At 34.4% G+C, this 13,561-nt stretch overlaps 2 protein-coding genes across 5 annotated transcripts; both read left to right on the top strand.

Annotated features, from left to right (window-relative positions):
* Nucleotides 1–4,795: 4,795 nt before the first annotated feature.
* On the top strand, nucleotides 4,796–12,092 carry LOC123203777 (serine/threonine-protein kinase STY46-like). 4 transcript variants are annotated; one of them, XM_044620253.1, is made up of 17 exons: nucleotides 5,034–5,407; nucleotides 5,677–5,791; nucleotides 5,935–6,032; nucleotides 6,122–6,238; nucleotides 6,346–6,400; nucleotides 6,669–6,779; nucleotides 7,043–7,093; nucleotides 7,527–7,642; nucleotides 7,717–7,824; nucleotides 8,572–8,645; nucleotides 8,781–8,956; nucleotides 9,628–9,723; nucleotides 10,131–10,211; nucleotides 10,304–10,357; nucleotides 11,108–11,241; nucleotides 11,312–11,428; nucleotides 11,848–12,092. In XM_044620253.1, the coding sequence occupies exons 1-16, from the start codon at nucleotides 5,202–5,204 to the stop codon at nucleotides 11,379–11,381; spliced, it is 1,662 nt and encodes a 553-aa protein (XP_044476188.1). In that variant the 5' UTR covers nucleotides 5,034–5,201; the 3' UTR covers nucleotides 11,382–11,428; nucleotides 11,848–12,092. The 4 variants fall into 4 exon arrangements, with proteins under 4 accessions (XP_044476190.1, XP_044476188.1, XP_044476187.1 ...); XM_044620255.1 differs by lacking the exon at nucleotides 11,848–12,092 and having other exon boundaries at nucleotides 4,796–5,407; nucleotides 7,043–7,087; nucleotides 11,312–11,711; XM_044620252.1 differs by lacking the exon at nucleotides 11,848–12,092 and having other exon boundaries at nucleotides 11,312–11,711.
* Nucleotides 12,046–13,323, top strand: LOC123203779 (U11/U12 small nuclear ribonucleoprotein 25 kDa protein-like). Its single transcript, XM_044620256.1, has 4 exons — nucleotides 12,046–12,272; nucleotides 12,403–12,508; nucleotides 12,831–12,930; nucleotides 13,013–13,323. Exons 1-4 carry the CDS (start codon nucleotides 12,050–12,052, stop codon nucleotides 13,106–13,108), a joined length of 525 nt encoding a protein of 174 aa, XP_044476191.1. The 5' UTR covers nucleotides 12,046–12,049; the 3' UTR covers nucleotides 13,109–13,323.
* The last annotated feature ends 238 nt before the right edge of the window (nucleotides 13,324–13,561 follow it).

Here is a 13,561-nt window from a genome sequence, read left to right as displayed (position 1 = left end):
ATATTACTTCCCTCACCCACCTCTGACTGCTCCCTGCACCTGCAGACAAAGATTCCCCAATTGAATACACCATCTTCTTCCTATTTATTTCTACCATTTACAATCCCACTTTGCACCTCCCCTGTCAACTCTATCAATAAATGACATCTAAATCTATATATATTGTTATGCTATATCCTTTTGCCTGCATAATTTTTGTAAAATTTACTTCATTTTTCCCTTGCTACGGTCGCTGTACTGTACTATTTTTGTCGGTGGCACCGTATCTGAAGCTCTATATATTTTGTTCACAGATGTTCAAACTTTCTTTGGTTGCACAATCACACCACCAAAACTCAACACTTCGTTTAGCCAATGAAACGGTTTCATCCGAGTCGCAATGTTTTCAGATCCCAACTTGGCATTAACTTAATTATGGGGTTGTTTAGATCTTTATCGATTTGATTGACTCAAACCACATTCCTTGACCGATCAACTTGATCAAGCAAGTGGTATAGTCTTTAAAGATTTAAGTATAATTATCTTAATCAAAATCAAATTTAGCTTGGTGGCACGTATGATTATGTGCCACAGTGCCATTGTCAAATTAAACTTGGTTTAAGTTTATAGCATTCAATTTAAATTTGTTTAAGTTGATGTATAAATCATAAAAACAATTATCAATGAGATAAATTATATTACTAACTAAATAAATAATGTTGTTTGAGTAAACAATAGGATTGCCGAAAGGATAAACCGGGTAAACTTCAATTAAATTCTTAAACTAAAACTCTAATTGGAATTTGGTTTATTCATATTGAATGTGAATTCAAATTCAAGTCAAATCTACAGTAAAGGTATCCCTTGTCAATAATGAATGTCTGTGGACGATTCTCTTCTCATAAATAACCTATTTACTTTTCATCTTCTTGTACCCCAGCGCTCCTATTTACTCTCTCAACTAACGTTTCTTTCTTCGCATCTCACAGTAACTGCAAGTAGAACCCATAGAAAACACATTAAAATAAAAAAATGAAGTTGTAGAGAGATGCACCAGATCAAAATGTGTGCCGGACATATATATATATATGCTAAAATTAGTACGCACAGAAACCAACTTAAAGTATATATATGCTCGTGCTGTACATAATACATACATATCATAATGCTGCTATATCTTCTTTCTTTCCATAGTTTTTAGCACCGAATTGAGTTCGGACAAACTTATTTGAATTGATATATAATATTGCAAGAGTTTTATCAAGAGGATAAATGAGTAAAGGACAAATAAACAACACCCGAATAAATATGTGAAACTGGCTTTCAAAAATTTGGCTCATTCAAACTGATCATAAATTCAAGTTCCAGCCCTCGAATCCACCATAGTACGTGGATGCATGTGTGTATATATAATATATTAATAAGCTCAAACATATATAAGATGAAAAGCATTCGTAAGAAATTAAGAAATTTGTCACCTCGAGGAGGGATTTTTATGAAAGTTAGAAGTAGGCACTAAGATATTGGCACGGCTCAATCACAGTGTAAAACAACTCAGAGAGAGTTTCATCTGAGTGAACCGGGCCAATATCACAGTGACTATTTCTCATATCCGTTCTGCATGCAGCTCTTTGGCTGGCTGGTGCTAGATATACAAAAAAATATACCATGCAGTTGTAAGAGTAAAGAAAAAAAAAGAAGAAACCAGTAGAAGAAGAGAGAAAGATACAAAGAACGGTGAAGAGAATGGGAATGTCTTGGGTAGAAATTAAGGAGAGAAATGTGAGTGAATGAGGGAGCTAGGTACGCATTTAAAACTCTGGACTAACAACGCAACCAGAGGCCAGAGCATTCAATGGCAATCCAACACCCATCACCATATAATATATATATTTATTCTCTCTTTGTACAGACTCTCTCGCTCTCATTAAAATGGGGATCCAATTGGGACAGTTCGGATCAAATTTATATTTCGTTTGAACAAATCAAATTCTAATTAAGTTTTAGTATGATAGTTTGATATGAGATTGATTTATTCATCTTCAATTCTATTCATTTATATGAGGATATTATATATCTCGGTGATGGTTCTTTAATATTACTATATACCAGTTTTAACAAGTTTAAAATTAAGTTTGAGCTCTATATTATAGTTTTGATTTGAATTTGAATTCATTACAGTGTCAGTTTAATTTAAATCAAATTCACCCTTAACAGCTACTCTCTCTCTCTCTCTTTGCCTGACTAGCAAACTAGAGGCAGCACAGACTGCTATATTTAATGGAGAATTGCCCATAAAGGACGTAAGACTCTGTAAATCTACCCTGCATTAATGTCAACTACAATATATTTATTTCTGCTGGAATCTCTTCAGATTATCCACACCCTTTTGTCCCTTGCTTATTGACCTTTAATTTACTGGTTAACATATATGAAGTTGTAGCAGGGATAGGGATTGGATTTGACAGGAACCCAGCCCGAGCTTCCGTCAATTTATATTTGGTTCGATTTGAGTCTATATAAACCCTAGATCACCTTCTCACCCTTGAGATGCACTACAGGACAAAACCCCGTATGATCCGTTGTGCCAAAACCTGTAAACAATATCTCACGGACCGAACCTGTCATATGCCGGATTTGGGCCATCATCAACAGCATAGAGTTAAAGGAACTAACGGCTGACGTACCAGCACAATTACTCACCCTGCACAGAGCAGCTGCGAAGAATAAGACCAATTGCAGCAGTCTTTGTACACAACTGGACTGCCTCTATGGGCACACTGGACTTTGGTAGTCAGAGCCCGCTTCATAAAAAATACAAAGCCCATATTAACTCCAGGTTTTAAATCAAGGCATAAGGACCTTCTATTTCTTAGTTCAAATCTCGCTGGTAAAATTAAGAGTGAATTCAGATTAAAATGGCTTAGATTTGATTTTATATTCGGTTTAAAAGAGTTGAATTCAAATTAGAGATTTAGTCTAATAGTTTAATTCAAAATTAACTTATTTATCTTTTTGACGATATATTTATTTTTCAATAATACCGATCACTTTATTGATAATATTGTTTATTTTATAGATAACCCTCGAAAGAATTTACATACCAATTCAAACAAACTTAAGTTTGGGTTGAGTATTAAGAATTTGAATCAAGTTTAAACCAACCCTTAGTCAAACCAGGTCAAGAACTTTTTAAGAAGAATCATTGCATGTTTTGTTCTTACTTTATTGTTTCACCAAGTCAAAGGTGCGTGCCTTATCCTACATATATTATTCTAAAGTATCAATATAAAAATGACACAAAGTAGTGAGGCTGAGGCCGTAGTGACTGTGAATGATATGGGTGTTGAAATTTGGAATTGCAACGTTCGATATTTTATCTATTCTACGTAGATGATGGCCCAACTCGAACTCCAAGTGCGATTCCTTTGGAAAGTGGGGGCATGTGCCCGTGCCCCTGTAAGTTGAAACATTTTCACCTTCCCAAACCTTCATCATATCTTATCCAATTATAAAATGTCACTTATCAAAATATTAATCCAAATACTGTACCCAGCAGCCAGCAAAGAACAAAATGCCACCCCACCACAACGGTCGCCCCTTCACCTGAATAAAGGGGTGGTTGAATGGCTACGGTTAAAGCTGGATGCTATCCAAATTTACTCAGCCTTAAAATTAGTTTTAGAGTGAATGATCCAAATTCGAGCGAAGGTAACTCTAGTTTGACTCAATCGAGTCATTATAATATTGTTGGTATATTGATTTTCTCAAATGGTTTTTTTTTATATCCTCTAATGATTTTTCTAATTTGTGACTACACTTCTTCCTTTTCAATGAATTTATTGTCAATCAAATAAGTCAAACTCAATTTTCAATTGATTTTTGTTTGAGCTCGATTCAAATATATCACTATTTATAACTACTAATGAAAGACATGATGTTATTTATCAATACTTGTATACATATATGTTTAAGTAGTGGCGGAGTGGTTTGGGCTCAATTCATTATTATTAAGTTGAATAAATTGACCTTAAATTAAAACAATTTGTATTTCGCCAGTTTAAACTTAACTCGTTCAAGGTTAGTAAAAGCTTTTTTCCTTCTAATATGACATTTTTCTCCTTTTCCAATATTACTATTCATCATTCACAAGTTCAAATTCAAGCCGATCAAATTATACATTTGATATTCAGATCCAATTCTAAATTCATCCCTATTTTTATTTTTAGGCATGCCCTTAAGAAACTTAGTGGTAGAAGGTTGTGAAGTCAATATCCATCTTTATTCAATTTAAGTGTATTAAACTAATTAAACATATAACCTCCATAAATCATGTCTAAAAATTGCAAAAAAACTTTACCTGGAACTTGATTTACCCCGGCAGGTCCAAGGCGTCAGGATTTCCTTACCAGACATTTTTTTGCTATATATGTTATCAGTTGAACAATAATTTTGTAGTGCACCAGCTTACTTAGGCTTCTATTTTCGTGGATTCTTTGTTATTGTGAACTGTTTAGCTGTGAAGACATAAATGATTATTTGATTTTGAACTCTAAATCCTGAGATAGAAAACTGGCTAAATTGAGTGTAAACTCTTTACATATTTAGAAATTGCAGAAGGCTTTACTTGGAACTTTATACATCAATTTACCCCAACAGATCCAAGGCATCAGGATTTTCTTACAAGACATTTTTTATTGTGCCCGCTTAGACTTTTATTTTCATGGATTCTTTGCTATTGTGAACTTTTTAGTTGTGAAGATATCTGATTATATTGATTTTCGTCAATATTTTAGTTGTAAAAAAAAGTAATTGAAGTAGAGAATGAGAAGATTCAAAGAAGAAGCGATGGTGGGAGAAAAGGTTGTGATCATCATCATCATCATCAGACTTCTTGTCATTGTGAACTCCTAAACATAAATGATTATATTAACTTTAAACTAGAAAATTGGTTAAATTGATTGTGCCTGAAAACTCAATTATATAACGGAAAGTATATCTAAATGGGATTGCATCTTATCTTAACAGTAGACAATAATATTTAAGAAGATATTATAATAAAACATTAATTGAAGTTGAGAAATAGAAGATTTAAAGAAGAAGCCATGGCAGGAGAGAAGCCAGAAACTTGCAGAAGGCTCACGACAAGCCTTTGATCATCAGCAGCACTAGAGCTTCGAAGAATTATTTATTACTGTTCATTTCCTGTGGTTTTTATAGTGATGACTGATGAGATGGCAGATACGGAGAGTTGCAGCAGTAGAGCTGTAGATTTTGCACCGAGTCAAAGTAGAAAGCTGCAGACACGGAACAAAGTTGAAGTTTATCAGGAGGTTCTTTGTAGATTGAAAGAAACAAATGAACAAGAGACCAGAAAGCCTGGCTTTGAAGAAGAACTGTGGACTCATTTTCACCGACTCCCGAAAAGGTAGTCCAAACCCAGCTCGACATTGATTTTTGTTTTTCTTCTGCTTATTTTTTGTGAGAAAATTACAATTACAGTGAAGGAATGGACGGTGGTGATTACGATGGCTCATTTTCATTGCAACAGTAGCAGTTCGGCTTGATCATTGAACTTATTCTTTGAATTCTGTTAGGGGAAAGAAAAAGGACATTTTATTTGGACCATTTAGAAAATTTCTTGAACTAACAAATTTTGATCGCTATGATTTAATTTGCTTTGCCTTGATTATGAAGGTATGCCCTGGACGTGAATGTCGGGAGGGCAGAAAATGTTCTGATGCACAAAAGATTACTGCATATGGCACAAGACCCTGCAACTAGACCTGCCATTGATGTCCGGCTTGTGCAGGTATACATACATGCTAATAAAATTTTTCTTGCCTTCATTAAACTCGTATGGATGTTTTATTACAATTTGCTAGCACCTTTGTCAGTGTTAATGTGAATTATGTCACTCTTAGCTCACATTTTGACTATCTTTCTCTTGTGCAGATGCATTCCGCTTCTTCAAGTCATTTCAGTGAGTGGGTTCATTCAAACACTCCGAGAAAAGTAGATACTGTATATTCTGGGTTTTGGAACAACCAGAGGCATGTAATGTTCTTTATTATTTAGTTAAAGTTGTCTAATTTCATGATTTTATCTATCTACATTTTGCGTCTCTCTTCTCTGTTTTCAGCATGCATCCACCTCCTGCCTTCGGTTCAACTCCAGATCCAGAGCTTGTAAATATATCAAATAGATCAGATGTTCAAGATAATGATGTTAGCATGAATTCCTATCGATTAAACTCTTGGTAGATGGTTCTTAGATGCCCTTCCCTGAATTCGACATTTTTTTATCAATTGCTAGAAACTTTAAAATTTTGTAGAATAACATTTCAATACGTTCACAATTTTGTAGGCTAATGCATGAAATTACAATATCAACAAATGATAAGCCAAAACTTCTCAGTCAGGTAGCTGATGTCATTTGTTTACTTCTTGCTGGCTTTTCTTATCATTTATGGACATCATCTTGTTGTATTTCTCCCAAATGTGCATCTTTGGATTTAGCTGGTTTGCTGTCATCCCACCTACCCCCTAAAAACATGTCTTTTTTGCATCCTATCATTCAAATTAATTATTTGGCAGGTGGCTTTGATGGTTTAGTCAACCTGATATAATTCTACTTCTCTTAAGTAATTTTTCTCATTTTGCTGTTAAAATTCTCTATTCTACTGTCAGCTGACTTCTTTACTGTCCGATATTGGGTTGAACATTCAAGAAGCACATGCATTCTCCACTATAGATGGCTACTCCTTGGATGTGTTTGTTGTGGATGGTTGGTCACTTGAGGTATTTTATTTCTTTATTAGTAATAATTATTATCAGAACAAATGATTAGTCCTTGGAGAACGTTCCTTTTGTACAAATATAATTTATAATAATCTAGCTAAAGTAATCATCTTCTTTATACCGCAAGAAAGTTGATTACTGATTATTCTTGATGTAGCGTTTCAAATTACTGGTTTTTCAGTTCTCTTGTTTATTTAAGAAAGCAATATGCATTTATGAATTTGTTCTCACCTCCTTCAGTTGACCTTTACCTTCATATATAGGATGCTGAGCAGTTGAGAAAATTTCTGGTAAAAGAAATACCAAAGGTTGAGGTAGTCCCTTTACATAGTGCTTGTCTTTTCCAATTATAATTGTGATTATATCCTCTCATTTTCTTTGATTGTGGTGTGGGAAAGACTTTTTTTATTTTTTGCTTAATTTTATAACGTTTTTCAGTTCTGAGTTTTTTTTGCTGGCGGAATTTTATTTAAAATTCAGTTTCACTTGCTTATTATTGCCCAGAGCAAATCATTCATTTGGTCATTTTATAGAAACTTCTGAAGTTTCTTATTTGCTATCTTATCATATTCTTCCACTCAGTTTTGACTGATTTTAGTGATTTCAATTTTTCTGAGAGAGAATTTCTGAGAAAGTGGTAGAAGAAATTTCATTCATTCGTTTAAATCTGCATAAACTGTTTGATGCATTCAATTTTTTTCATTCTTTTAGCATTTATGTAAATTTGACTATTGGAGTGCTGTACAGAAGCAAGAACAAACCAGAATCTACCATGTGAATTTACCAAGAATTGATGTTTCGGAAATTGATGCGAGCCTTTTGAAATATGAATATAAAATTTCATCTGGAGCCTATGGTGATTTGTGAGTTTTTATCATCTATCAGAGTTTTTCTGTTTGTGAGTAACAGCTTAATAGTATGCTTTTGACTGATGCAGGTATAAAGGTACATTCTATAGCCAAGATGTGGCTATTAAAGTTCTTACAGCAGAGCATCTAAAAGAAAATATGCAGAGGGAATTTGCTCAAGAAGTCTATATTATGAGGTTTGTTAAATTAAATTTTCTGTCATTGGTGCTGGTCTCTTCTTTTTTCTTTTCCTTAGCTCCTTTTTTTTTTCCCACTCACACATACGCGCGCGGGCGCACACACACACACACACACATATTGATACTTTTTTCTGGACAAATGCTGATTGCTTGTGACTATGATGAACATGCGTTTATAATCTACTAATGCTCATATATCCATTTTACTTGATATGTCCTTGAATCTTTTCATGGTTATGCAGATGTATCCCTATGTCTTCAGTTAGGTAATGGTTGTCCAGGTGAAAGCCTTTTCGTATTGCCTGGACACGTATGGTTTTACCACTGTAATTATGTGTGCTATAGGATACTTGCAATTATTTATTTGTAAGTTTAGTTGTCCATATTTCTATCCATTAAGATGGGGACGTGTTGAACTACTGGATGAGATATGATGTTTCCTCTTTATCATTTTATTTTTCTTGATATGCAGCAATAATTGGATGTTGTGGATAATAAATAAATTCTCTAATTCGGCTGATTTACACTAAGATTGTCAATGTGGAGAAAACATATATTAAGATAAATAGTAAATGAGATTTAAATATTCAGAAGTTAAAAATAAAGTCATTCTTTTTCTAGTTGTTTAAACTTTTTTTTTTTTAATAGTAAAATGATAATGGAAAGAGTATGCTACTGTCTGCATCCTGCTATCAGAAAATTTGTTTATGTTCCCTCTTTAAACTCTTGCTTTGAAATATGTAGGAAGCTTCGACACAAAAATGTTGTTCAATTCATTGGTGCATGCACCAGACCTCCAAGAATGTGCATTGTTACAGGTATATTTAGATGACTAACATGTATTTGAGCATCATAGTCATCTTTGAAGTGCTTAAAATTTTGTAATCTGGTTATATGATTGTCAATGTTATTTTAAGTTATTTCATTTTTCTCTGTGTACATTCCTTTCTTAGAATTCATGTCTGGTGGAAGCATGTATGACCTTCTGCAAAAACAAAAGGGCGGTTTTAAGCTTCCATCCTTGCTCAGAATTGGAATTGATGTTTCCATGGGAATGAATTATTTGCACCAAAACAATATAATTCATAGGGACCTTAAAGCTGCCAATCTTCTGATGGATGAACATGGAGTAAGAGATTCTCCTGCCTATACTATTTACTTTGAAATATTTGCTTTATCTTTATGAGTACTACATTCATCTACCCAATGTGTATGAAGATGGGGAAGCAAATCACTGATTGATTTTTGAAGGGAGTAATGCAATTTCAAGAGCTGGGCATTCTTGCACCTTATTATAACTTGCTAGTTGTGGTTAGTTTTTCTGGCCAATGGCCTTGGAGGTCTTGAATGTGAGCCAGAACTTCACACCATGAGGTTTTGGTGAGTGATAGACAGACAAGTGTGCTGATTCTTGGTCCACTTCCAAATATATTTCATTGTGGAGTTTGTTGAAGGAATGAAGACTTTCTGATTTGCTTATGAGAGGTGTGCAGAGTCTTGGCTCCCTGAATTAGTTTCACCATGGCCTCCATTGAGGACTTCCTGATTTGCTTAAGACATTACATAACAGTGCCATCTTATTTTGATAATCTTTGTAAGGCTTAGCATTGTGATTGTGTTTTACCCTTATTTTCCTAATAATGTTAGCACTATTTTGGTTATTTTGCTGGCATTACTTTCGTCTTTATGTTTCATATTGCTTGTTGATCAGATCTATATCATCTTCTCAGAAGACTATACTGAAATTTGCCACTGCTTTGGAATTACATTCCTTCTTAGTATTAAAAAAAAAATTCGTAGGTTGTCAAAGTTGCTGATTTTGGTGTTGCTAGAGTTCAAGTTCAGTCTGGAGTGATGACTGCAGAGACTGGAACATATCGCTGGATGGCACCAGAGGTTGGTATTATGCAGTTTTTATTTATATTTACCATTTGATTTACTTTTTGTAACACCTTTAAGCAAATCCCACGACCTAAATTGTTAAGACGCATTTTGGGTTGCAAAACCCAAAATCAAAACTGTGACTTGGAGGTGGGCTGGATTGTTGAACTGAATTGTTACACTTAACTTTTCTGCGAATAGAAATTATGGGTTTTCATTTTTTAATCTTATGTATATTTATTATATATGCTGGAAAATATCTTGGAGGTGGGTTGTTTGGAAATTTTCAATACTATGCACCATAATTATGTGCTATATTTATTCAGATCAAACTGACTGATGGATATGAATCAAATGGACTTATTGATGACCATCCCAAAAGTATTTCTTTTATGTGCTTATTTGGTGTTGATGCTTGAAAGGTAATTGAACATAAACCATATGATCACAAAGCTGATGTTTATAGCTTCGGAGTTGTGCTATGGGAGCTTCTGACAGGAAAGGTAACACTTTATTGAAACCTTTTTGCCAGAAATGCTGAGAATTTTACTAGAAGCGAACTTTTTATGTTAATTAATTTTTTCTCACTTGACAGCTTCCATACGAGGACTTAACCCCCTTACAAGCAGCGGTTGGTGTTCTCCAAAAGGTACTTTCATACAACAACTTCTGCTTAGGATTAGCACATTTTGAAAGAAAATTTCAATATTCAAGAATTCTTTATTTGGTGTTGTTTATTAACCATCAAACTGTTCATTTACTTTACCAGTTAAGTCTAGATTAGAATATTTCATCTAATAATAATACTTCATATACAAACAATAAGAATTAATAAATACAAATAAATTGACGTGTTATCATATGATTGAATGATTTTGAATTAGAGTTTAAATAAACAATTATACCACTCAATTACATGAAGACATGTTAATATATTTATTTGTATTAACGTTGCAAATAAGTCAAACTTGAGTTTGGCTTTTGATCCGAGCTTGAGCTTGATGTTGGTTGGTTTGGTGAATTCGCAAGCTCTCGAATTGAGTAAAAGTTTCAAATCTTGCATTTACACTTGGAAAATCTTATGAAGCTTAATTTTTTTTTTTCAAATTAAAGGTTAAATGTAATTTTTTGAATCAAGCCTAAGTCAGCCTAAGGTTCTGGCTAGAGCTGAGATCTTACAAGTTCAACGAACTCAAACTCGAGCTCATATATGTCATCGAGGGAGCTTGAGCCAAGTATTACTCAGCTCATTTACACCCTCAATTTATACCCGTTAGTTTTACTGTTTACACGTCAAATTACTCATCAAGTAAACTGATTACTGCATACTGCATGGCATAGCTTGTTATACTCTTAAAACAGGGTTAACTGATAGAACACTCTTAATGGGTATGGTTAGGGTCTAAGGCCTCCAATTCCTAGGCATGCTCATCCAAAATTTGTGGAATTACTTGAGAAATGCTGGCAGCAGGACCCCTCTTCGAGACCTGAATTCTCGGAAATCATAGAATATTTACAGTACCTGGCAAGGAGGTATAGAAAATATTGACTCAATTATTTTTCCTTCTGTAACAAACTTTTAGAAACTTTTATAATCTTGAAGCAGGTTGCAGAAGAAGAAAAAAGGACTAGCTGACGAAAAAGTTATGGGGAAGAGTTGTAAGAGTGTTTAAGCCAGAGACAACCATTGGAGAGTGGCAAGGAAATATCGTTCTTTTGGGTATAATATGAGATGTTTTACTCTTACTCTTTCGGAGATAAACATCGGCACTGGACTTAATTAGGTGCTTACAAAAGATAATATGAGTACTTAGAAGGAAAAAGAAGAGTTTTGATTCCAGGCAAAAACTAACATGTGAGAACGGTGTTTTAAAATCCGGACTGACCGTTATGTTCATGTTTACATATTTGACATCCAGGATGAAGAGACTTGAATCTTATTTGGAATACATTGTTTGGGCAATGGTATTATATATATAACATTATCCAATACCTATATTTAGTATACAAATTTTAAAATTTTAATTATGTTTTTTATTGGATCTAAAAATATACATTTTTAAAAAAATAAGAATAAATTTTTTATTTTAATGTTATTATCTTATAAAAGATCACAAATTATTTAACTCTCGTCATCAGTGCCCTAAAAAAGTTTATAGAAGATGCATGACACCGGGGGGAATGGGCTGAATTCAAATTAAGAAATTCGAATGATACTCGATTTCTGTCTATAAATCTGCACGTTTCCCCGTCCATTACCAACAAAAAGCAAAGCTTCTGCTTCTAAATTTGCTGGGTATACTCACAAGGCGCTGAAGAAGATCAGATACGGAAATCGTTGATGATGACGGAATCTGATGCAAAAGATGAGGAGTTGGGAGCTTACAACAGCAACAACATGAAGAAGGCAAGATTGAATTCAACACTAGCTGCTCTTCTTGATGACCCCGTACTTGCCGATGTTCCTAAGAAACCAACATTGTCCGACGTGGACACGCTTATCAGCGTCGAATTGGGCAGTGCTATGCGCATCTCCATTCTTAAATTGGATGGCACTTCCTTCGGTACTTGCCTAACCCATAACCAACTCTATAGTTTTCACATACACATTTTAACGAACATTTTGAACGCATTATACGTTTGCTCTGAATTACAAGCTGGTCCTGATTTATTGGTTTCATGGTTTCGTTGAAGACGTGGCGGTGATGAATTCGGCTACAGTGAAAGACTTGAAGCTTGCAATTAAGAAAAAAGTTAATGAAATGGAGCAATCCAACATGGGTCATCGCCACATTTCATGGTAAGTGACTTGATTCGAATTGTAAGTTTCAGTTCGGTTTGAATCCTCTGTTTAATCTGTCGACGACATTCAAATGAGCTGAAATTTTAGCTGTCCATATAAAATTTGACCTAAACTTGAGTCATGTTCGGGTGCAGTACGACTTAAATCTAGCCCTAAAGTTTGTTGCCTATTGGCCACTTAATGAGAGAGTGGTTGATAGCAATTTTTGCATTCTTGAAAATGTTTTAGAATTGTTGCTCGTCTCCATCATCCAGTCAAGCGACGTTAGTCAATTTTGGGGCTTTGTAAGTTTGTTTCTTTTTTTTTTTTTTTTTTTTAGGAAGCACATCTGGAAAAATTATTGCTTATCCCACCATAATCAGAAGCTACTGGATGAGAACTCTGCACTAGAGGATTTTGGCATGCGAAACAATTCTCAGGTTTCTTATAACATTTAAGTAGTGTTTATTCCTAGTTGCTATGTTTTTGCTTTCTTATATGGACATTTACAATTCTTTGCAGGTCCAGTTTGTAGCCTATGCCATGTCAAAAGCTTCTGGGAGGCATTCAAAGAGAAGAAAACACCGTTTCTTTCATGGTCTTAACAAGCGAGCCTAAATAATCTGATTTGTTCTACTCATTTCCTGGAGATGTAGACTGCTACTGAATAGTCTTTATCGGTATTTCTCAGGTACAGAAACATGCCAAATTTCTGTTGTCTTTTTGGTCATTATCATTAGTTTGTAGAAACTTAAAGGCCATGCTTTCTTTCTCATGTATTGTCAAAGCCGAAACGTTGTTTAAATGAACCCATTGCTTATTCTACTTTTCAATCAAAGTGAAAATTATTGTACTTTGAAAGCTAACAATCGAATCACACACACATAACAAAACAGATTCACGGAAATTTGCATAGGAATTTAGGCTAAGAATGTCGTACTCTCCAAAGATAACAATAACATTGACGAAAATCAATCTCAAACCATGCAGGACGCAGTCAAATCATCTAAACCATAAATTCAATCTAACCAACTCCTGTCAGATCAGGGTTAACAGTGGGCCGGGCAAGGC

This window comes from Mangifera indica, chromosome 19 (genome assembly GCF_011075055.1).
Source record: "Mangifera indica cultivar Alphonso chromosome 19, CATAS_Mindica_2.1, whole genome shotgun sequence".
NCBI lineage: Eukaryota > Viridiplantae > Streptophyta > Magnoliopsida > Sapindales > Anacardiaceae > Mangifera > Mangifera indica.
The sequence above is the reverse complement of the archived record's forward strand: the minus strand, read 5'-3'. Positions and strand labels throughout refer to the sequence as shown.

What these genes read in the sequence shown, in the direction of transcription:
- LOC123203777 (XM_044620253.1), top strand. Translation starts at nt 5,202, where the DNA reads ATGACTGATGAGATGGCAGATACGGAGAGTTGCAGCAGTAGAGCTGTA. An exon ending in TTTCACCGACTCCCGAAAAG is followed by an intron (nt 5,408 to 5,676) that starts GTAGTCCAAACC and finishes TTGATTATGAAG; the next exon opens with GTATGCCCTGGACGTGAATG. An exon ending in TTACAGTACCTGGCAAGGAG is followed by an intron (nt 11,242 to 11,311) that starts GTATAGAAAATA and finishes ATAATCTTGAAG; the next exon opens with CAGGTTGCAGAAGAAGAAAA.
- LOC123203779 (XM_044620256.1), top strand. Translation starts at nt 12,050, where the DNA reads ATGATGACGGAATCTGATGCAAAAGATGAGGAGTTGGGAGCTTACAAC. An exon ending in ATTGGATGGCACTTCCTTCG is followed by an intron (nt 12,273 to 12,402) that starts GTACTTGCCTAA and finishes GTTTCGTTGAAG; the next exon opens with ACGTGGCGGTGATGAATTCG. An exon ending in GGTCATCGCCACATTTCATG is followed by an intron (nt 12,509 to 12,830) that starts GTAAGTGACTTG and finishes TTTTTTTTTTAG; the next exon opens with GAAGCACATCTGGAAAAATT.